The following is a 23712-nucleotide window of genomic DNA, read 5'->3' as shown; positions in this document are numbered from 1 at the left end:
AGTAATCACAGCACCAGGCCTGCCAAGAGTTCAGGAAGCACCTGGATGATATTCTTAGTCAAAGGTTTAGTTTCAGGTAGTCCTCTGAGGAGCAGGGAGTTGGACTTGATAATCCTGATGGGTCCCTTCCAGTTCAAGATATTCTGTGATTCTGTGATTCCTGAGTGTTCTGAGGGATGGACACCAGGCTGCTCAGAGACGATTTCTGCAACTACCTGTGCCCAGGTAGGACAGCAATGACACTGCTGAATGAAGTGTGACCTCTGCAGGTGACATTCCTTTCACATCTACTGACCTCAAGGCTGGTGTGGTCCGGGAGCGTCTGCACAAGTTTGTCACAAGCAGGTGGCTGCCGGGATCCTGCTGGGCTGAATGCTTCCTTTAGGGAATTGGAAATACCTCTGTCATTCCCCACAGGGGGAGTGGGTAGCTTCAACCAACCTTTTTGGGTCTGCATAGCCCCCATGCAGATTTTGGAGGGGATGTGGCACAATAAGTGAATTTGAGACCTTGCCAAAGACAAGGGGTCTGCTGTGCAGAAGTAGGAAAATAACAGTCCCTGCCCCACAGCTCAGGTGGTTGTCACCACTTCTTACAGCCTTGGTGTAGAGTAGAAGGGACTGCAATGAAACCAAACAGCAGAAACAGCTCTCTGTTAGCCAGGACATACCACTGTTAACTTTATCCTGCTATTTTCTCGAAACTGTGTGCTTGGTTGAACTCTCAGGCTGCGCTGCTCTTGCCAGTGGGACTTGGGGGTTGGCCTCCAGCCTTTGGGATAGGGCTCAAAATCTCTTGAAGACTCCAGGACCAATATTGTTCTATCTAGGAGCTTGTTATAATCTCCTCCCTTTCAGACCTAATCTTTCCTCTTCACATCCGTTCCAACATTAATGAGTACTTTTGAGAGCTCAGCTTTTCTGCTAAATGTTAAGTTTTCCTCTTTTATTAGTCCATTAGGAGAGTTATTACAGCTCAAATGCTCTGTCTTATTTGGATGAAAACTGCTTGGCTAAATAGCAATGAATTCCTCTGCCTCAAATGGTGGTTTTTCTGGGTGCTGGTATATAATGTGCCTTTTTGTGTCCCATCTGCTGGATGAAGGGTGAGAAGATTGGGAGAACATGGTCCAAGGGGACTACTGGGTAGTGTTGGGAGATATCAGGAGACTTGTGGAGAGGTGAAAGAAGGAACCGAAAACTTGGGGACAAGACCCAGAGAAAAGAAAAATGGCTCTGTAGGGAAGTCTCCAAGCTGATCAGTTCAAAAAGGTTTTTTAAAATATTATTTCTAAAAGAGAAAGCCCTGGTAGCAGGGAGAGATTGCATCCAGCAGGTACAAACATTCCCTTCATGGTAACATTAAAAGCTTTGTATTGCTTTGAAAAACATAATTAACTTTCCTTTAGTAACATCACCTGAACAGCCTGGTATGTTTCTCTGCTCCATCACATTTCCTCTGGTTTCCTCCCAGGAGGCAGGATTCACCTCCGTTCCTGTCAGTGTGGATTTGCATCTTTGCTAAGGGGGAAATCTGTGGTTCCTGCACTGATGAATAATTCTTGAAATCCCCCAACATTTACTTCCATCTTTATTATTGTGGCTACAGAAGAGCTATTTTGTGTTTCAAGAATATTGGTAGGAGTGGTTTGGCCACTTCCTCTTTATAAGTCATGCAGGAAGGCAGAAATTACTCTCATGGTTTTCAATCTACAGCATGGCAAAACACAATTTTGCTGGTGTCACAATCAAGGTCACTGGCCTCTAGCCCATTCCCAAAATATCCTTCCTTCCTGATGCTCAGGGATGTTGTCTCATGCCCATTTGTTCCCCAGCACTGGCTTTTGACCCAAGCTGTGTGAAGCAGGGGCAGGTGATGGGGCAGCAAGTGAAACCATCCTGGGAGATTCAGGACCTGCAGCTCGTGTGCCCTAATTCCCCTGGGGAAAGAGGCTCTACTGTCTCACTCACTGCAGGTGCACCTTTCCTTTGGGACATTCTGTGCATTGCCAGGCTTCAGGTCTCTTCCCAGTGGATTGAGGTTTCCAGGGTTTCTCCTATTAAAGTTCATACTAGCTAAGGTAAATATGAGATTTGAAAATGGATGTTGGCAAATTGTTGCCACATCCTTTGTGAAGATTTTACTGCACATACTCCTCCTGCTTTACAACAATTAGCAGGTGAGCAACTGTGTCACCCAGGCATGTCACTGCATGTCACTGAAGCCAGGACTGTCCACCTGGAGATGCAGGCAGAACTTGCAAGGGCTCAACTACCAAAGCTCTTTGGTTTAGTGTGTCTCTCAAAAACAGCGCATCAAGAAATACTGTGGCCTTTAGTCCAGTGCTGTTATCTCTCAGGGGATTATGGAGAGAAGATCCAGGCTCAAAGGGAGGAATTGCAGGCATTCTGGTTGCTTAAGGCTTCATTTTCAGATCATCAGAACCCAAAATTTCTCAGAAGAGAGGTTCTAACAGACCACTCCTGCTCGCACTCCGGATGTTTTGGCTTCCCCTGCAGCAAGGGCAGAAGTTCCCCAGGTGTCACTGGAGACTTGGCATGCCACAGATGGCTCCTGCAGGAGTAAAGGAGGTGAAGAATGCCTCCATCCACCCCTGTTGTGGTTTGTGTCCTTTTGTCTTTTGCACTGAAAATTACAAGTCTCCTGCCAAATGATGGAAGTGCCTGCTGGGTAGGGAGCTAAGAGTGTGTGTGAGTGCATGTGTGAGCTCAGCCCATGCCCAGTTCAATGGTTGTTGTAGGCTGATGCCCTGGTGGCACTGATGACAGTCAACTGGGAGAGCTGTCTGCGCCCAGCAACCAGCTTCCTTAACTGTTCTATAAAATTGATTTTATTTTCTTTAATCTTGGCTATCTGCTGTGCCTTCAAGGAGAGGCAGGCATCAGCATCAGCAGAGGTTGCATGATAAAGAAAATCCAGCCACACCGACCTCAGAAAATTTTACTTAGTTTATAGGAGTGCTATTTATCATATTAAACTAACATTGTTATCAGAAGACATTTATGCAATGTCCTGGAACTATTAGGCTCTGTGTAATATGCCAAATATAAACAAATGCCATTGTAAATGTCGAGTCATACGGGAAGATAAATAAATTAGTTTCCTGGGCTTATTAGAGCTGAAAGCTGGGGGTTTATAGCAAGAGGGGGAGAATTGCACAATGCAGTTCCATATGGCTTATGAAATGTGTATGAAAACCATTTTCTCCTACCCATCCTAATTATGATACATAAATAGATACACTATTTTCCTTCAAGTACTTACTTAGCTGGAATATTTTTTTTTTAAAGATCAGCACAATACTTCTATTATGTATTTCTGTAGACCCTTAACAGATCTCTAAATCAAAGTCCATTTTTTGTAGCAATAAAATGACCTTTCACTAATTGGGAAAGAAAATATTACCCAATAGGTGACAGTTCTCTTGAGTGCTTAGCACTGTCAGAAGTCATTTTGGCATTTGGCTTTAAACTGTAGCTAAGTGTTTAAATAATAATTTTTTAAATTATGTGTCTATATGAGTTTTGTGTGAGTGTGCTTACATAAGAAGAGGGTGGTTTGTGCTGCCCATGGCCAGGCAGCAAACTAAAACCAAAGCAGTGTTCTTCACTCAGGCTACGATTTTGCCACAAAACCTGTTGGCAAAGGACTCCTTCTCCCAGTTTGTGGCACTGGCCACTGCTAGTGAGCTGCCTGCAGCACTCTGTCTGTCTCACAGGGGCTGCAGCAATGCCACGGGGCTAACACCAACTGTGAGGAGGGTAAAACGGGGTGAGCAGGGCCAGCTGGGGACAAATCCTGATGGGCTGCATCTCCTAAAGGCTCATATGAACAAGAGGAGACAACAGAGAGGGAGGAAGGCAATGCTAGAGCAAATGCATATGTCAAATGTGTATCTTTTTATTGTTCAACACTGAGACTGTGGTAGTGCTTAGAGGCTGACATTTTGGATCTTGTTATACCAGATACCATAAACACGGTGTACATGGCAGTCCTTGCTCCGGAGAGCAAGGAAAGCCAGGCTATGAGACCCATACACAGAACAAACAGAGGGTGCCTCTACTTTACCAGCCTGTCTATAGTCCAGCAAGACTCTCCCTATTGGGTGATATTCACCAGAGCAGGCTGAGAGTAGTGGAAGGACTGGCCCTTCGAAGAAGGACATAGGACTACATCTGGCAACACAGTAAACAACAGCCAGAGACAGAATAAATGAGTCAGTTTTCTAGCGTATTTGAATACTGTTTAAATATAAACATTGTAAATTAATATCTCTAACTGAGAAAAAAATAAAATTGGATGCAAAAATACACCAGTGGTATACTGCATATGCACATAAATACATGATATAGTTTGCACAGTCATCATGTGTCTTCCTTCTGGAGTGACTTTCCACAGACTGGTACAAAAGTTGAAACAGAAAAAAAAGCAGAAGGGAAAGGTCTCCAACAAAACACAGTGTTGTTTTGGCAAGGGGTTAGCTTCCCAGAAAGACTGAGCTGTAAGAAACAAAACACAGTTTCACAAGAGACCCATTTGTGTTTTCACATCATATCTACCTCACAGCAAGAGGGGAAAGAGCAAGCAAGAGAATGGTGATGCAAAACAGGGTGCTCAGTACATTTTGATGGCATTTGAGACCAGTTCTACACCCCATTCAAAGACTGTGTGGTTAACAGGGTCTGGAAAAGTCCTCTCCTTGATAAGGAAGGGCTTCAGTAATATCCAAAGGGTTTTACTAGATGCTACACAATCCACTGCAACAGGCAGCTTGCTCTCAAGCTCAGTTAGCAGGGTGCCACTCTGTGCAGATGCGCTGGATGGAGTCACTGCAGAGGGGTTGTCTGGCAGGGCGTCAGGTGCTCCCACCTCATGGAGGTGAAGGAAGCACGTGCTCTCCAGGGCCTGTTCAGAAACTCTGATGGCCCTGGGCAGTGCTGCTGCTGAGTCAGAGTGTGCAGCTGTGGCCACTCTAAGTCCTGGGTCCAGGGTCCCGCAGTGTGGAGGGATGGCAAGAGCCCTCCATGGCTGAACTACAGCTCCTCCTCACCAGAAACCTGGGGCCTCTCCCTTTAGCCTAACACAGCTGCCCTGCATGGCTCTGAGAAAGGCAAAGGGGGAGCAAACATGCTCACATGGGACTTTTCCAACATCTCTGAATTCTGGTTTGAGTTTTGTTTCTCTCCGTTTCTTTAGAAGACAAAAGAAATCTACACAGCAGGTGCCTGCTTGGTCTGGGCTAGCTGAGGAGTCAGCGACGTGGCCTTCATGGCACCCTGAGAGGTAGATGGAAGTCAGAGCACCAGGGCAGTGTCCAGGCAGAGAACGTGGTGGCACCAAGGAGACTCTGTGGGGGAATCCATGGCTGGTGTGAGGAGCAGCCCCAGTCCTTGCGGGCACTGCATCTTGTGGGTGCCCTCTCCTCCTATCTTCACACAGAGAACAACAAGTCCCATAGAGGTGCTGAGCACCAGATTAAGACAAAGCACTTTCCATAGGAAAAGGTGGCAGTGTGTGCTGTGTATTTGTCCAGGGGAACAGTCTCCATCCCTGGCTCACCTGACAGTCCAGCACAAGGGGGTGCCCAGGGGTGCCTTGGCCTAGGACACATTGATGTTGGAGAAGAGCATGGCCCTGGGTGGTGTGGAAGCTTTGTTGTCTGCCAAGTAGCCCAGGATGCTTTTTTGTTCACTTCGGGACAAATTGGCTTTGATGTGCAGGAATGCTTCCAGGTGCCTTTTGCTGTGAAAGAGAAAAAAACGGGCAAATGTTATCTCCTTCCACACATCTCCACATCAGGATGCAGCCCCCCACCCTACAGCAGGCACTGAGGTCCCTGGTGGGGGCCAGTTCAGCAGCTGGTGATCCTACACAGGACCCAGCACTGTCCTGGGACGTTTGGGGTGGGGAAGGGAATCTCCAAGGCAAAGGAGAAAATCAGGCCAGAATTTGGAATAAGAAAATAGGCTTTTATTCATATTTTCCTTTGTTGTCCTTTTGGCACCGGGATGGCCACAGCCTGGCAGGCAACTCCCACCCATTTCCATAGGCTCAGGCTGTTTGATTGTTTCTTGGCTCAATTAAAATTCCATATGAATATTAGCAAATCTGTTTCATCATCTCTTACCGGATATCTGGGTATGTTGTGGCGAGTGTTGCAACTTCAATTTTAATAGCACCTAAATCCTGAAGTCGGATTATTTCAGCCAGTTTGGGGAGCACTGAGTTCAGCCACGTGGCTTGAGATCCCTGCCAGAAGAGAAAGTGGTTAGCAGAGCATCTTGGGGGTGCAAATCTCTGCCCAGCCTAAGAGCTGGCTCCTGAGGCTGGTTCTGGGGAAGAAGGAAGGACAGGTCAGTGATTTGAGGTGTCTCAATTTTTTTCAGTGGTGTTTCTGTCTAGGTCAGCCACAGAAAAATTGGATTAGCTTTTTGATGGTTTTTAATCCTCTTACACAAGAGGTGTGGAGTTTGCTATAAGACTGAGGTTTCCACATCCACCTGGACAGATTCCCTCTGCTCTTCCCTCCCGCCACGTTTTCTTTTCTTTGTGTTTCTCCACTGCCCAGTGTGTGTACAAGGTCTGACAGGCCACGTAACGCACTGCCATGTGCTGCTTTCTCCCAGCTCCACACACAACCCTGACTTTAGCATCTCCAGGCATTGCCAAAATCCACTCCCTGCCCTCTCAGGTAAAAGCCCCAACTGGACCTCTTTCCTGGCCATTCGAATTCCCAAGATGCAGCTGCCTGACCTCCCATCCATACTGTGTGAAACTCAAGCTTGTTCCTTCTCCAGTCAAATGCTCAAGGGATAGTAGAGGACAGAGTTTGGCTTAGCTTTTAGCTTTTTTTCCGGCAAATTTAGAAGCATGGAAGGAGGGAAGTGATCTCAGAGGACAAAGAGAGGTGTTTCAGCAATGGCTCCTGCGGAGGAATCCCTTGTATACCAGAGATCCTGTGCTGCCTGCTTTAGCCTCTGTCTGGCTTAAAAGCAGCAGAGTGAGGGAAAACAGGGGAGAAGGGAAAAATCTGTAAGGACTTAAAGAGCACAGTTGCCTGTGTCAAAACACTGTCAAGGCCACAGAAGGAATCTGCCATAAAATAAGCCACCAGAGCAGGAACTTGAGATAAGCACAGAAGGAGACAATTATGACAGGAAGATGCTAATTTGAGGCCTTGAGAGGGGAGATCTGGTTAGCACATCCTGCCTAACGTGTCTGGACAAAAACTCCCATTATGGCAAAGTGTGGGAAAGGAAGCAACTGTTCATACATATATCATCCCAAGTTTTGGGAACAGCATCTGCGACCACCCTGTGGATACCTGGAACTTGGACTGTATAAAGGTGGTACCTCCAGAAGAATGACTCTGGGACCCCCAACCACTGAGAAGACCAGGATGAAGAGGGGCCAGTGGAACACAGCTGGATCCATGGGTGGTGACTGTCTTCTGCTTGATCTGTCTGTCTATCTCTCTCTCTCCCTCAGCTCTTTTCTATTTTTTTCTATTTCTCTACCTCACATTTACTGTTTATTATTGTTTTCAGCATATGGTCTTGTTTGCACCTTAATTCAGGCAGAGGCATATCTCAGTAATTGGACCATAACACAGTCAAAACCCAGACTTCATGGAAGTTGCACTGAAACCTGAAAAGATTGTGTAAGTCCTCTGGTCCTATTAATATAAACCTTCAAAAGGAAACTGCCTATGGGGCAAAGGAGGATGAAATCGTGTCTCTCCAACCAGGGAGGGGCAGGGTGGTGGCAGGAGAGCCGTCCTGCCTGTAGACACTTGGAGACCTCTTTCTGCCTAAGGTTCTGCCTTCCAGGAAATTAAACTGAGTTGGAAAGGTTAATGAGAGGCCCCAGAAAATTTATTTCCTTGTTTTTTAGTGTGCCTGTGCCCTGTGCTCTTGTGTTAAGCACTCACATACATTGCTCATGCAGAAGGCTTCCAAGTCAGCAGCATTCTTGGAGATCTGCTGGGCTAGAGTTTGCTGCTGTGCTGGAGTTTTCAGGCTGACTTTCCTCTTCAGCAGCCTCACGATGTACTCTTTAACCAAACGGGTGTGGATCTTCTCAACAATAGCCTGTTGGGAAGGAGAGGAGGGAATCATCCATCTCTCTTTTGCTTGGGGACAAGACAAACCATGAGGCTGGATGGGAGACAAAATCGTCTTGGGTGCTGTAAGACATGCCCCACCAATGCCTGCTGCTGATTACATGTCAGAACGGTGCTGGTTGCCAACCTCCCAAGGCTGGTTACGCCACATCCTAGATGCCGAGAATTTCTTTGTACTCTAGTGAACTATGGGAATTTCCAAACGTTGTTTCCTTCTGGGAAGAGTTTAAAGTGAAGAAAAGATCTCCATGGGCTTGAGAAGCAGCAGTATTAGAGAGAAACAGGAATTCATGCTGCTCTTCCTGTTCTTCTCTCTAATACACAAAACATCATCAATTTGTTTCGGCTACTAAAAAGACAAAGGCAGGAAATCAAATATTGTTTTATACAATGATGTTTCACCAGTGAAGATGTGGTTCTGGCTCAGTTATCTGGGATTTGTCCCAGTTGCATCCATATCCTCCAGTCCTTAGGGCAATCAAAGGAGAAATGAGACTGAACCATGCAACTGCATCTGTGTTTCAGGACTGCTAAACCAAATCCACAAATAAAGCCATATATTGGGTAGCCTCTAAAGTACTTTCTTTACATCAGGGGTAGTTTCCTCTGCAAACACTGCAGCAGAGCTACAGCAGTCTGCTTCTGTCAGAGAAGAGTAAGATTTATATGCCTAATCTAGGTAAACTGCACACTGCCTGAGCAGCTCTCAGATGCCATGCCAGGCCAGCTCACCAGCTCAGTATTGGTCAAGACAGCTGGAGTCACAGAGTATCAGAGCTGAAAATGCAGCCTCAGCAGCCCAGAATCTCTCCAATATTTCTCTTGGACTTACGTGGTAAAAAGGGTCCCTTAACGTCCGGAAGTCTGAAATATGTTTGCTGGTGGTTTTAATGATCTCATTCATAATTTCGTTGCTGGAGTCCCACTTATTTTCTGTGAACTTCTTATACATTGGCTGAAAAAAAGGAAAATCTGCTAAGTTGCCTCAAAGTAAATCCTATGCACGTTTATATTTAGCATTGCTATATGTACAGTATCCTATATAGCGAGAGGGCAGCACACAGTCCTGTGCAAGGGTGTGTGACAATGGCTTACAGGGGTGGGGAAAGAGGGGACTATGTCCCCTTCTTGGTTCCTCATGATGGAGAAGACCAAGAGCTCAAAAGGTTCATATTTTTTATTTCCACATTTTTAATGTTTTTTTCACACCATCTTGTCTGATTAGAGAATTATGGAACCATCAGCAGGAAAAAAATGAATCATTATGAGAGGTTTTCAATTTTTCTCAGCCACAGTAAATAAACAGGAAAATTTAAAAAAAAAAAAAAGCAACCCTGCTCTGTCATGCATTCCAAAAGGCCCTACAGAGAAAGCAGGAGAGATTGTGGCTGAACATTCCGAACTCCTAAGCCTCCTTCCCCTCCACCGAAATTGTGTAACTTAAAAAGCTTGTGTTACATACACTAAAAAAAAAAAAAAAAAAAAAAAAAGGAAGAAGCCTAATTTGCCCTTTAGGTCACCTTTATGAAGAAGCCAAAAGAGTAAACAGCTGCAGGCTGAGACTCTCCCTCCTGCAGCCCGTTGTCTCAGATGCGATCAGCACGAGTTATGTCACCTGCACAGTCATGCCTGTGTCACTGCACCCATTTTCCCTTAAGGCTTGAGGAACAGCTCAAGCAGAGGTTAGTGGGAGTTTTCTGGCAGTAGTGTGGGTTAGGACTGATGCTGTGCCCTGGCCCAGAGCCCTTCTGAACTTTGCTGATTTGAATCAGAGATTTGAGCTACAGATAGCAGAGCAGGAGAACATGCCCTGCCCTGGCACCAGCTGAGCCGTGGGGCAGGAGGGTGTGAGGCATGGGAACAGTACCTTCAGCTGGGCAAACAGCTGTTGAAGCAGCACATCAAAGCCGCTGTTTTCAATATCGCCAAGAGTGGTGAGGATATCGGCTTTACCGTCGTCCTTTTCTGCCATGTTTTTCTCTGTGTATTCTCTGCAAGGAAACATCAGCAAGCTCAGAATAGTCTATCCTCAAATGATAGAGAGAGAAATTCAGAGGTCTCCAAATTTTCCTCTGCAGGCAGATGGATCTATCTCTGCTCGCTCTGAAGTACCTCCCCTCTATCACATTATTATAGGTTGCCTGCAGAGGAAGGAGAAAACTTTTTCTCTTGGACCCTTACCTAAAATTCCAGCAGTTGTTAATATTTGCAATCAGTATAGGCTTGTAGTGTGTGTGCTTCTTACTTTTCTCCTTAAAGTCTTCGAAAGCATCCCTGTAGCTGGAGGGGAGATGGGAAGAGGAGAGGTGGGTGAGTGCACGCCCGGGTGGCTCTGCCAGCCCCGCTGCCCGCGGCTGCCTTACCGCACCTCCTCAGGAAGGCAGGCAGCTCCTTCAACAGGCGCTGCGACAGCTCCTCCCCCACAGCACTGCTGATGTCCTGGGCTCGCTTCTGGCCACTGTAGATGCTCTAAAAAAACGAACAAAAAAGTAAGATCAATATTAAATGCTGCCTGCTCTGAAAAAGCCAGGTTAGCTGCAGATCCTTAACTGAGGTAACTGTACCCAGCTCTCCCGCACCCCCCCCTGCGATTGAGCCAGGCACCATACAGAGCAGCTATACTTATTTAGTGGGTTCAAGCCAGTTTTGAACTTCATTTTCAAATGGGAAGAGGCAAAGAAGAAAGAAGCATGAAAGAAAGTCTGTAAAATAGCTGAGGAAGTAGCGAAAGTGGCACTTGGTTTTGTTCTTTTCTTTTTTTTCTTTTTTGAATGTCATATGATGGCATTAAAATACAATTTAATCACAACAATCTCATCATATGAAAGGTTTATTTTTTGAAAAATACGCTTGACTAATTCTCTGCAGGCAGAGGAGGGAAAGCGTTGAGCTTGGAAAAAGGGCAGCTCTGCCTGTGACAGTCTCCCCGAGAGCAAGCAACAGATTCCTTGCTTGGCAAGGAACCTTTTGTCTCTCTGCTGCTGCAGGTGCAGGAGAGACTGCACGGGGTGAATGAGGGCAGCATTCCTTCTCATTTTGCCTATAGAGGAGTTTGCCTCCAGCATGTGGTGTACCAGGGCCATGACAGACCATGGGGATTTGGCTCCCCTGTACCACCCACCTCTGCTACTGCCCCATAGAAGTGACTTAGCCTTTTGCTTTCCCATACTGACCACGGTTGGTCTCAAATCCCAAGTAAGTGAAGGATGAGATTGCCTATTTTTAGTATAGCTCTGTATTACCTGGATAACAAATATTCCTAGGAGTTCACTCTGAAAATGCCCATTTAGCTTCTCTGGTTCTTTGTCTTCTTTCCATCTTTGGATTTCTTTATCTAAACACTTGCTCAGAGAATTTTTGACAGTAACCTTTAAGGAAGGAAGAACAACAGCATTTACCACAACATGGATGCAGCAGCTCCTGCCTTCCACAGGTTGTACTTGCCCATCCACCTCTTGCCTGACTCAGCAGACTTTTTCCTTGGCTCTGGCTGGGAGGGCTCTTTGTTACAAGATGCTTAACCCACCACTTCACAACAACGAGGACAACCCCCTCACAATATCCACCAATGCAACAGTGAGCTGAGTATTTCAAGGTAGCAATGAAGATGAAACTCTGTGTCCCCGCCCATCACCCCACCACATCCACAAGGATTAGGAGGGCAGGGAGGGGAGCCTTGAGTAGGAAGGTTGCAGGCAGCTGCATGTGCCAGAGCCCAAGTTCCCCCAACCACACATTGCCCGTGTGTCACACGCAGTGCTACTTGGTTTTGCAATCCTTTTTCATGAGCACTTCTGATGCCTTACAAGAGCTGGAGAATGAAACAAAATGCTCTCAGGTTTTCTCTGCTCTGACCCCTCTGAGTGCACACTGCAGTGAGGCTTTGGAAATGGTCTGTACAGTGTCTGGTACATATTGCTGATCTCCCCGTACCTCACTCATGGGCTTTGCAGACCTCACACCACCTCTCCCATATGCAAACCATCAGAGCTACATCTAAACCTGGAACTTGTCTTCTCATTTTCCAGGAACTCCAGTCCCAAATGCCAAAAGCACTGAGCTATGGGAGTACTGTAAAAGTTGCTTCTTGTTTCTATTAAGTGATAAAAAAACCAGAGCCACTTTTATCATCTGCAGACCAAGAAATTCTCCATCAAATGAACAGATTTTTCAAGACCAGCTCTCCATGCTTTGCACTCACCCATGGTCTGGGACCTCTGCAGAGACCAGGAGTAATTTAGGATCCTTTCGATATTACTATGAGAAGGACTACAAATCCCTCTGGAGATTTAACAGGCAACTGGAAAATTGCCCATGAAGATTAGTTGTTGGATTTCCCCCCTCCCCTTCCTACCATGCAGTTTTCAAGAACAGAACAGTTCTTTTCTGATGGCTCCCAAGGCTAAGCAGAAGTTTGCTCTGCAAGTCCCATCTAGCAGAAAGCTGACCTGTGTCCCAAAATCAAACAAAAGCTTTTACTTCTCCCTGGAAGGGTTGTGTGGGGTGTATGGCTCACAGGTGAGAACTGTGTGTTCAGGACAAGTCACAGCTTCTCCAGGAAGTCATAGGGGAGCAGTAAAGGGAAGGGGAGTGACTGAACAGATTCTCACCTCTTCACTGTCAAGGTATTTCTTTTCAAGCTCTTTGCTCAGACTTGATGGCAAAAGGCTTCCAAGCTTAACTTTATCCAACTCCTTGGCTAAAGCATGATCTTTTCTCATATCTCTGGAATGAAAAGAGCCAAACAATCACATTTTCCAAGGGCAGTGTAATTGAAGACAGCTGTTGATGCAAATCACTAACACTTTTCGAGGATCTCAGTGAAAAAAACAGATGGAAATGTACATTTTCCTTAGTCCGGGCAGGACTTGGGGGAAATGAATATGTGCCAGGGGTGGGACCTGTGAGGGTGGGACCACAAGTAACCCTGGGAAGGGAGTCATGGTCTTCTGAATTCCTGAGCACCAGCCACTGTGCTCTGATGGGCATGGGGGACCTGAAGCAAGCAGGAGGGTCTAGCCCTTGGACATGACTTCTCTCCATCAATATAGAGACGTGAGAAGATGAAAAGCTGGTGTTTTGTGGCTGGTTGGGAACACAGTGGGTGGATTCATACCCTGCTGTCATGTTCCCACCACGTGCTGGCTGAGCCGGGTCCTCCTGAGCAGCTGTGAGGAAGCAGTCCTGCAAGCCTTGGGGAGCTCAGGACAACACTTGTGGGAGCTGATGTGGAAGCAACCTGTCCTTCTGGACCTGAGGAGAATAACCCTGAACATCTCCCAAGCCCCATGTTTGCACATCACCCAGCTCCACAGGGGCGCACTGCTCTGCTTCCCACACATGGGCTCTTTCTGGTACGACACTGGAAGCTGGGGCCAGGCTGTTGTGCAGCCCTCCTCCTTCTCCTCATTGCTCCCTTTGCTGCTGGCCATGGAGAGAGGTGGTCCCTCAGTGAACACCTGGATGTGACCTCTGAGAACACCCTACAAAGCAGCTGCTACCCTGGCCAGCACTGTCCCCAGTGCTGGGCTGCACTGCTCTGGCTGAGCCCTCCTCCTCACAGCTACTGATTTCCAAACACATACTGGTTCAGGCCTGAATATCCTGACCTAGAGCATAACACTGGCTCTGGAAAACTCCCAGGATCAACACTGACTCATTATATTCTATCAGTGAAAAAAATGGAGGTGAAGGTTGAATGACTTTAGAATAGAAAAAACATTACTGGTTTCCACCTAAGAAATGAGAGGCCTTAATTCTCAATCCAGTACTATAAGCCACAACAAGGAATGCTTTCAATTCTATGACATACAGGGTTCGTGAGGATGAAGGGTGACCCTTGGCTGATGATGTCCTCTCTCAAGGGTGCACGCCTGGGTCTCCTAACTGGGAGGAGAGCATAGACTGTGGGTAACACCTAAGCAACATCCTCCGTGCCCAGGATAATTGCATCTCAGGTTGTTCTATTTATTGTCTCCCCTGTGGTCCAGAGAGCTGAAATTTCCAGATTTTCTAAGAGTGAGTTCAAATGTGCAACTGGAATAGATATCATGGCAATCAACCTGACCAATTTACTCCACAAGTGAAGCTCTAAACATCTGAGTTTGTTGTCCAGAAGCCAGAATGGTGGGATCAGCCCTTCAGTTACAGACTAGCAGCCTTGAGTGTGCCCCTTCCAGCTGTCCTGGCCTGCTAGTGTAAATCAGCACATCACCAGTGGTACCAGAACCTAGCCAGGTACTGGACTAGTGATACTAATCCATAAATCAAGCAAATGCCTGTTTTTCAGCCAGTGAACCTGTATTGGGATAAAAACTTGTAAAAGTCTCACTTACTTTGGATAAATGTTGTGCACCCATGAGAGAAGAAGGTAAATATCCTTGTCTTCCAGATGAGACTCAGCACTTTTCTTTGCCTGGGAGGCAAAACAATCATGGTAGAATTCTGCATATATGCTGAACACATTAAACTCAGGAGGATAAAGCTCTTTAATGTACTTTACAACCACTGTCAAATCTTCTTTCATTGTCTTTCCCATGTGCAGGAGGTTTTGGCCAACTGCAGAGAGGTTCTCATTTATAGGAGTACGGCTTGTGTCCTTCATTCGAGCCTCTACTGACTCCTTTACTGTAGCAATCCAAAGCTCTTTCCATTTTCTAGGTCTAAATTGCATATTTTGGTCAGGTGGATTCTCTGACATGTAGTTCTGATCTTCTCTCTCCTGCTCTTTCAGAGCCTCCACTGCCTGCTGCAGCAGGTCTGGGTTTGTTTTCGCTAGCAGCATGGAGTCTTTCAAGACACTGAAGACTTTGTGCTTCAGAACTTCATAGACAGATTCGATGTCTTCCTGGCTGGTGTTCAGTCCCTCCTCACTTCTGCTAGACAGGCTCTTCTCCAGGGCAATCAGATGTTGAGTGGCATCACAAAGCTTTTGCTCTCCAAGGAGAACCATGACTTGTTTGACTGGAGAAAAAAGAACAACCTTTCTTTACCCAAGATCGAAGACTTAAATTTCTGTTTTATAAAAAATGACAGTTCTGGAATATTTTTTAAAAATGTTTATATTTCCAAAATGCTAGATCTTGGGCTCCTTCACCATATAGAAAATGTGTTTATTTAAAGATCAGATTATTCCTAGCTTGCTTTAAACTGGGGCAATGGCAATTTGAATACCCATCACCAGTGTGTCGCATATGGAGAAGTATTCATGAGCTACATATAATTTTTTCCAGAATTTAGCCTTGTGAAGATATTTATTGATTGACTGATTGATTGATTATCCCTTTCCCATTAATATGATCTCCAGTCAGAAGCATGGCTCTAGAAAAAACGCAGATGGAAAGATGTAGCTAAATAAGATGTGCTAGAGGAAATACCACATGGGTTTCCAGAAATAGATTAGCACAACCTGACCTGTGAAATTGTTTTGAAGGACACATTTAGCAGGCAAGATAAATACAATTGAACTATCTTATCTGAACTGCAGCCAGTTGCTTGAGATAGTGCAGTCTGGGAAATTATTAGTTAAACTGAAGAAATTATATCCCAAAATAAGTTTTGTTAGGTATGTAATGTTTGCATGGAGGACCCTGGCTGGAGAAAGTTTACATTATCCATGAAACTCATAATACTTCATATTCTCATTAGAGGCTGTGGCATTAAAGCTGGGAGTGCCTTACTGGCATCTGCTGATTACACAAAGTTCAGAGACATTATCGAAACTGAGGGCTTGGTGGATTTTACAGGAACAATGGGATAACTTGAATAGTAAATGGGCTGAAATTTAATAGCACAAAATACAAGATACAAATTCAATAGAACAAAAGTTACTTAGCAACAAATAGGATTTTCTGCTTCAAGCTGGATGTGAATCAGCTTGAGACGGAGGAGGAAGAGAGACGCCTGGAGAATTTGTAAATCGTTACTGGGAAGTGATGGTGAAAATGTCAGTTATCACCCCAGGATGAATTCAGTGAGGAATGCCCAGGTGAGACAGAAAAATGGTAACATATTGTACCAGGCATTGGTGGTATCTCATCTGAAATATTTTCTGCAGTTCTGGTTGCAGATATTGGGAATGGGGCAATGCACTGATAAGAAAAAAGGCACAAAAGGCCTGTTTTCAGCAGCAAATTCAAGGCCAAGAAGGAAAACCACCAGTTAGGGAAAACATTTGACACATGGAGGAGGAGACACCAGTCGGACAGGTAGAGGCTTGTCTGGAAATAAGATAATTTGTACTTAAACAATAAGACTTCGTAAGAGCCCCACAGTAAAGGAGGCAGTGCTACAAAATGAACCGATTTTAAGGTACAGCTTGCAAAGTTTATGAATGAGGTAACAAGGGACACTTTCCTCTCTGGTGCTGGGTTTCTCTAAGCAAGTATTTCTCTACCTCCCCAAGCATCCTGCAGGACCAGCGCCTGCGACTGGAAAAGCTGTATGTTCATATATCAATCCCAGGAAAGACCTACAAGTGGTGCTTACTCCTGTTCCTGGAAGAAGAGGAGGCTGGGAGAGCAGAGGGGCTGGAAATAGATTATATTTAAGGTCCCTTCCAACTCAAACCATTCTGTGGTTCGGTGATTTCACAGGGTGGTGGTTTCATGGAGAAACAGAGTTGAGAGGTATGCCTTGGTTTCTCACCCACCCTCAGAACTCTGTGCCCCCATGAGAGGTAGAAATAACTTTTGGACAGAAAACCTGCAAACTGACAGTTCCCAATAGACTGTGCCCTTGGTACTAAAGGTCTATGACTTGAGATCATGTCTCCCTCAGCCCATGTTTCCCCAGGCTTCTTGGAAAAGTCACTTCAATCTATTGGTGCCCTTGCTTCTCTAGGGGGCAATTATCCACCTTGTGCAGCCCCTCTAGAAGTAACTATGTCCCTTGAAGTGGTACAAGGAGGATGGAAGAGCACTTACCACTGGGTGGCTTGGTCTTTTTAATTTTCTTAAATGCACTTCTAAGGATTCCCGTTATTCCTCTGCCCTTTTCAGGGCTGTCTCCAGCAGAGATGCAGCTCTCATTGCTTGTGATGGAAGAGGCACGTGAAGCTCTGCAGGCTCCCGCTGGCCTTTCACTCATCTTCTCCTGGTTCCTGGACCAGATCTCATCTACAGAAGATTCAGAACAGGCAGGCACTTGCTCAGCTACTGATGCCGAAGGGTTTTCAAACTGCCTGTTGGGACCAATGCAACCCTCTGATCCACTGCGTATTCCAATAGGACCACTTTGGAGAAAGGGTAACATTTTCATCATTTTCCTTCTAGCCTGTAAATTTCAGAAAAAGAATTGATCAGATTATAACAGTTAGTCAGAAAAATACCATGGAAAAATGTGGCAAGGCATACATGCAGGCAACGTGGAGAATGCTGCACGTCTGGAATGAGCACAGCTCTGCAGGGGAGCTCCTGAGCAATGTCACCCCAGGTAACTGGGAGAAAGAAAGCAGCTCTCTGGTCTAAAAAAGAACCTAGAGAAAATCAAAGAGTCATTTTAAGGGTGATTCAGATGGTCTGAGACCTTGAGCTTGTACGGATACAGGAGAGCAGAGCTTTCCACAGCTATGGACGTGAGCATGGATACTGCACATGAATGTGGATGGGTGGGACAAGTGTCCTGTGTCTCTTCAGAGCAACAAAACTCTCATACTGTTATATGGCATTGGGATCAATTCCCACCTTCCTCAGGGCCTGTTTCTGCTAAGGGAAAACAGGAACGAGGCATGAGGATCAGGGTGGTTTAGCCTTGTTTAAACAGACATTATCCTGCTTTGTCCTACTCTACCACCAACACTTCTGTACTACAAGTAAGTAATAACAGGAATTTGTTATTGTTACAACATATTTTCAGAATTCATAATTAGAGTTATTTATGTTCCTGTATAATTTAATGTATTGCTAAATACTTATTTGCACAACTATGACAATTTGTGTAATGATTATAATTATGTAATTATTGCAAATAAATAAAATGACTCATAGTTTCCAATCGTTATTCTAATAACACTTTAAATAAAGTGTCTTTCTAGGAGACCAGAACACTTCTGTATGAAGAACTCTCAGGCAAGAAAGTTTTGGCTTACTTGTACTGAGTAAGGGCGGAAGAATTAGGCTTTAAATAAAGGAAGAATTTGGCTTCAGTTGTAAGGCCACAAAGTGGTGATCTTCAAATACCCTTGTTAAGTTCATACTGTTGATACGTATCACGCTGATCCAAACCATGATACTTATTTCTGGGCAAACTGGTTGGAAGATTGTGGCTTTTCATTTTAATTTTCTTTCCTCCTGTTGGCTCCCAGCAGCTTGTAGAGCTTTGAAAAAGCAAGTTAGTGGTAGCAGCTGGATGGTACAGAGAGCAGTTAGAGCCTGGCATCACTGAGAGCTTCCCTTCTCCCTGCTTTGGACACCAGCTCATGTTCAGGATTAGTAATGCTCTTGCCTTTAAAATGCAACGAAGATGAAAACTCATTTGGGAAGAAGATAAGGGGGAGTAGTGTGCAATATCTGGGTGGTTCTCAGCTAAACTGGTTGTCTGTGACCTGTGGCAGAGTGAAAAACTAAACCTCAGGTGCTGCTATGGACAGGTGGGATGACAGGGGCTGCCAGAGGCATCAGGTTTCGGTGTCAGGTGGCTGCTCAGCAGAACCCTCATGCCCCAGGGCTGCAGGGCCAGTTGCATGAGCAAGGAGAGGGGGCCTGAGCACCAGAGCTCAGCAGAGACAAATTACAGAATATTCTGGGTTAGAAAGGACCCACAAAGGTCATCAATTCCAATTTTTAAGTGAATGGCCCATAGAGTGATTGAACCACATCCAAGGCATGATTAGCACCATACTCTAACCAATTGAGCTAATCTCAGTGTGCCAGCAACAGTGTGCCAGGGCTGAAGCTGTGCTCAACACATGTGCTGAGAAGGGGAGGAGGGAGGAAACCCCCTGTGTTTCACTCCAGGATGCCCCACTAGAATCCTAGAAACAGTGGAAAAGAGCTCCTTTTTTCACATTTCCACTGGGGAAAAAAAGTTGTCATGGTAAGAAGGATGCTCTATAAGTGATTTGGGCTTTCTTAGTTTTTGTAGGGTTCTTTTCCCAGCCTGCATTTCCCAATATATAATTGTGTTTAGATTATTTTTGCCAAATCCCTTCCTTCCTGTTTTTCAAGCACAGACTCAGCTGAGTTCTCTGTCTCCAATTATTTCATACAAAGCATTTATTATTCTTTTTTGTTTGTTTGTTTTCTAACCAAAGAAAGTACCTCCCCCTTTCCAAAAGCCTAAGGTCTTTTGTTTTGATGAATGATGATCAGAAAGGAGGATTTCAAAACAGCTTTGGTTCTTCTTCAATACCAAGGTGAATGCAATGTAACTTTGAAAACATTTTAAGTGACACTACACATAAGAGAGTCCATAACAGAATGATTAAACTAGATAAAAGCTTTTAAAATGTCAAAACTTTGTCCTGGTAATGATCTGAAAGAGACAACCTTAAGCATCTAAGTAAGGCTGTCGATGCAATAGCTACCATGCTCACTCACATTTGGCCAGCTTGAATGCTTGCCCAGTGATTATCAGTGTGCCACTGCTGGTTGGCCTATGTTTGTATCTGCAGTAGGAAACACCAGCAGCAAATCCCAGCTCCCACTTTTACCTTGAAATGCAGCCTCAGCCTTAATGGCAAATGGTATTAAAAACTCCTCCCTCCATCTCTTCTCTTTATTGTTAGATAGCCATGCACTTACTGTAAGAAACTTCCTATAGGAAACTTCCTATAAGAAGCTTCCTATAAGAAGCTTCCTATAAGAAGCTTCCTATAAGAAGCTTCCTAATGGAAGAAAACCTCACACTTTCTGGAAGAAATACTCAGATAAAAGGAAGTGGTGCTTGTTGCATCTGGGGACCACAGGCAGGAAATGCTGTGCTAGCACTGCACCTTCTGCCTCCATCAGCATCTGTTCCTGCTCTCTGTGGCAGATAGGACACACCAGGAACTTGGCTCTGGCTTAGGTGGCCATGGGCTGCTCCTCTATGCCTGTATTCTGCTTTCAAACCAGAGATTGTTAAAACTCCAGCAGGCTCCTAACTCTTTTAGCAGTTAACACCAGGGAAATGCTGAATCACTTCCCAGGCACGGAGCTCCAATTCCAGTCTTGGGAAATTTAATGATTTAAGGTCGAGAGTTGACATTGTTCCCCACTCACTATTATTATTAATTTACTGTTATCAACATCATTCTCATTATTGTTGTGTGGCAGTATGGTTTGTGCCAGGGGAGTCTTTAGCTCCAATTGTTTTTGACATAGTATATTCAGCTTACAGTTTCCAAACAGAAGAGTAGCACAGCTCACACAGCATCCTTTGCCACCCTGTACAGAGGTCCTGCAGCATTAGGACAGTGGTACTGTGACTGCTGGTGTATCTGCAGTAGGATAGAGCAAGCTCTCCCCATGATGCTGATCACAGCATGTACCTCTGTGCTGGGGCTCTTCGGGGGTGGGCAGAACGGAAAATGGAAACTCTTGGAGCACAGCCATGACACAGAAGGGCCCAGGCCAGACTCTTGGCACAGTGGCTTCCCATTTTCTCCTTTTCCTCCTCAAATGAGGCAGCTTTCATGCAGCACACTCAGGAACAAGCTCATTCATGAGGGGCAGCTCATGGCGTGCTAGAGAGACTCAGAGAAGAGACTGACTAATTACCCCCACTCTGAAATTTTTTGCTGATCTTTTTTTTTGACTTCTTTTTCCTGAGCTGCTGCCAGTATTAACAAACATTTGTTTGGATTTTTGGTCCTCTCAAGCGGACTGACATCCTAGGTCACAAGGGTTTGTCTCTCGTTTTAGTGGAAATTCCCCACTCTCCGAGAGCCTCTCAGAAATCCAGACTTATTTAGCAAAGTTTGTTCTCTGCATTTGCATCAGCCATTCCTCCCCCACCTGTTCCCTGTGGAAGTGGGGTCATCCCTGCCCACACAAGAAACTTGCACTGGGTCAAACAGTCTTTTGAAGCAGTAGAGCAGTGCAGACACTCTGAGTTTAATGAACCTCAGACTATGTGGTGACTCCTAAAAAAGCAGATAATTAATCAAAGCAAAGAGTATATGTAGATGCCAGCCCCAATCTTTGCAAGTTGGGAAGCCCTCCTAGGAGGTGTGGTTTTTTTCCTACAGTTTTGGGTAACTGGATTAAGTATTGAGTAGATACACCACTGGCTTCCACTTGGCTCTGCCTGGGCAATCGCAGTCTATAGACAAGCTGGGCCACCCAGAGCCCCACCTTGACACTTCACTGTGCTGCTCACATCCATGCTCCTGTCTGCAGACCCCTGTGAGACACCCACCACCCAATGTAGTCCAGCAGCATCCTGATGCTGGCCAAGCTCAGCTCTTGGTGGAGTCAAAAGCTGAGGGGGAATAAAACTTATGTCTCCAATAGAGAAGCTAAGGCAGCAGCAGAGCCTTCCCAGGGGACTTGGTCCATGTGCCTCAGCAGCTCTGGGCACCCCAATAGGGCTGGGGGTGATGAGGGACCCAAGGGACTCAGGGAAATGGCAGTGGCAGAGCTGCCAGAGGATCCCACGGCATCTCATCTGGCCTGAGATGCTTTAAATCAGCATTAAACCTGTTATCACCTGTCTGGGGAATAGTGTAGATATAACTGTGCAGTGCCTCAGTAATTTTTAAATGAGAATTTTGTTTCCCTAAATTACTAAAGCACAACTGAAAACAGTCCTGTAAAACAGTATCTCCTGCTATTAGAGAGAATTTTTCAAACACAGAAAGAGAAAATTAAACATATATGTTGTTATTGGAAAGAAGCAGAGAGAATGCACTGTAATATGTTACTGTTTCCTCTTGCTTCAAATCTGGGCAGCATCATTTTAAACTGTTGCTTCTGAAGGAGAAACTAGCTGCTGCTGTCTAGAATTTTGTTTTCATATTACTGTTCCCAAAGCCAAATCCTGCTTTCAGCCCTGGAATTTGCAAAGTTCAGTGCTCGAGCTAACAGCAACTGAGAAGAAACACACATATTCCCTGGGAGCCTCTCTTGGCACTTCCAAATTCTTTGGCTTTTCAGGCATCTTTTTATAGAGAACGTGACTGAAGCAAACCCAAACCTCAGTTTTCCTAAGCTCTCTGCTCACATTTGATTGGTTCAATTGGATCTGGCAAGCCTCGAAGTCCTTTGATGGGGACAGGCAGCTGAGTGCTTTGGAGAACAAGGGTTTCTTCAGGTTTTCTGCTCTGAACTTGGGTGTGATGGCAAGGGACCATGGCTTCTAGATCAGCCATATGCTCCAACCACAGAAAGTCTCTTCCTTACTTTGCAGCAGCCTCAAAAAGAACTCCTACTTTAAGCACATCAAGGATCCTAACCCTGGGGTTGAACCTTTCAATTTGTGCCAGAGGAGCTCACACAGTGGATATGGGGCTCCTGCCTAAGGATAGAAGGGAAGTTCGACAGGATTTTCAGTGCTCAAGGAAAGGACGGGTCCTAGGGGCAGTAGTACTTCCCTGACTAGGAAAAACTACAGTCACAAAATGGAAAGCATGGCAATGCAGAAATGTGCCAGCTTAGCACACTGACCCTGGTAAGGTACAGACCACATAGGCTGCCCTGGACCATCCAGGATCCAGGCACTGAAATGGTGTTTTTCCAGTGCAGCCAGGCTGAGTGACTCATAATCCAGTTACTTTTCTGTGGTTTGGGGGAAAATCAGACAAACAGGAGAGGCTAGGAAATGCTATGCTGGATTCGGATCCCAGCGCCTGATCTGGGTTTAGGATGCCTTGGTGTCCAAGACCTACATCTGGATTTTGGGGAAAGAGTTGGAGGGTGAGGGGGTTTACAGTAGTCACCGCTTGCAGCCTGTACCCTGAAATTTTGGGAAGAAGCAACAGAAATCAGACCCAGCTGTCAAAATGGAAGTGCCAGACACATACCCTTGCGGTGCCTAGCTCTGGGGTGTGCCTGAAGCTGCTGTATTTCTCGCAGCGGTCTGACTTATTCTCCATTCTGATAATTACCCGGTGAGACTCAAACCTGTTGCTGTGTCCGGGAACCCAATCTTTAGCACCTGTCACTTGTTTCCCCCTCTCAGGAGCAGCAGAGAGCCCCTGAGCTCCCCAGACTCGCAGCAGGCGAGCTGGGAGTCGGGCGGCGGCTCGGGAAAAGCGGGAGAGACGGGTAAAGGGAAAGACCCGAGCTCCGGGCAGTTGGCACGAAGGACTTACTCTGCGGCGGCTCCCGGGCGGCGGCGGCCTGGATGCGGGGCTGGATGTGGGGCTGGATGCGGGGCTGGATGCGGGGCTGGATGCGGGGCTGGATGCGGGGCTGGATGCGGGGCTGGATGCGGGGCTGGATGCGGGGCAGTCACCAGTACTGTCACCGGAGCTGCCAGAGGCGCCGGGGCAGCCCGGCTATAAGGGCTCGGGGCGGGACCGACCGGGAAATCCCGGCTACGCCCCCCTCGGCCCGTGGGTCGAGCCAAAGAGAGCTGAGAAATCCCCTCCGGCGGGGAAGGTGACACGGTCGGGGGGTGGCTGGCCCCGGGGTCGGTCCCTGCAGAGG

The 23712-nt window shown here is 46.0% G+C and overlaps 1 protein-coding gene across 1 annotated transcript; it reads right to left on the bottom strand.

The window, feature by feature from the left end:
- Nucleotides 1-3903: 3903 nt before the first annotated feature.
- On the bottom strand, nt 3904-23432 carry TNFAIP2 (TNF alpha induced protein 2). The gene is made up of 12 exons (XM_032692133.1): nt 23376-23432; nt 17068-17416; nt 14479-15106; nt 12754-12868; nt 11386-11511; nt 10512-10612; nt 10325-10423; nt 10011-10134; nt 8976-9098; nt 7956-8111; nt 6149-6270; nt 3904-5763 (listed from the first exon to the last, which is right to left on the bottom strand). Exons 2-12 carry the CDS (start codon nt 17402-17404, stop codon nt 5622-5624), a joined length of 2073 nt encoding a protein of 690 aa, XP_032548024.1. The 5' UTR covers nt 17405-17416; nt 23376-23432; the 3' UTR covers nt 3904-5621.
- Between the last annotated feature and the right edge of the window lie 280 nt (nt 23433-23712).

This window comes from Chiroxiphia lanceolata, chromosome 6, assembly GCF_009829145.1.
Source record: "Chiroxiphia lanceolata isolate bChiLan1 chromosome 6, bChiLan1.pri, whole genome shotgun sequence".
In the NCBI taxonomy this organism is placed as follows: Eukaryota; Metazoa; Chordata; class Aves; order Passeriformes; family Pipridae; genus Chiroxiphia; species Chiroxiphia lanceolata.
This window is presented reverse-complemented; position numbering and strand designations above follow the sequence as displayed.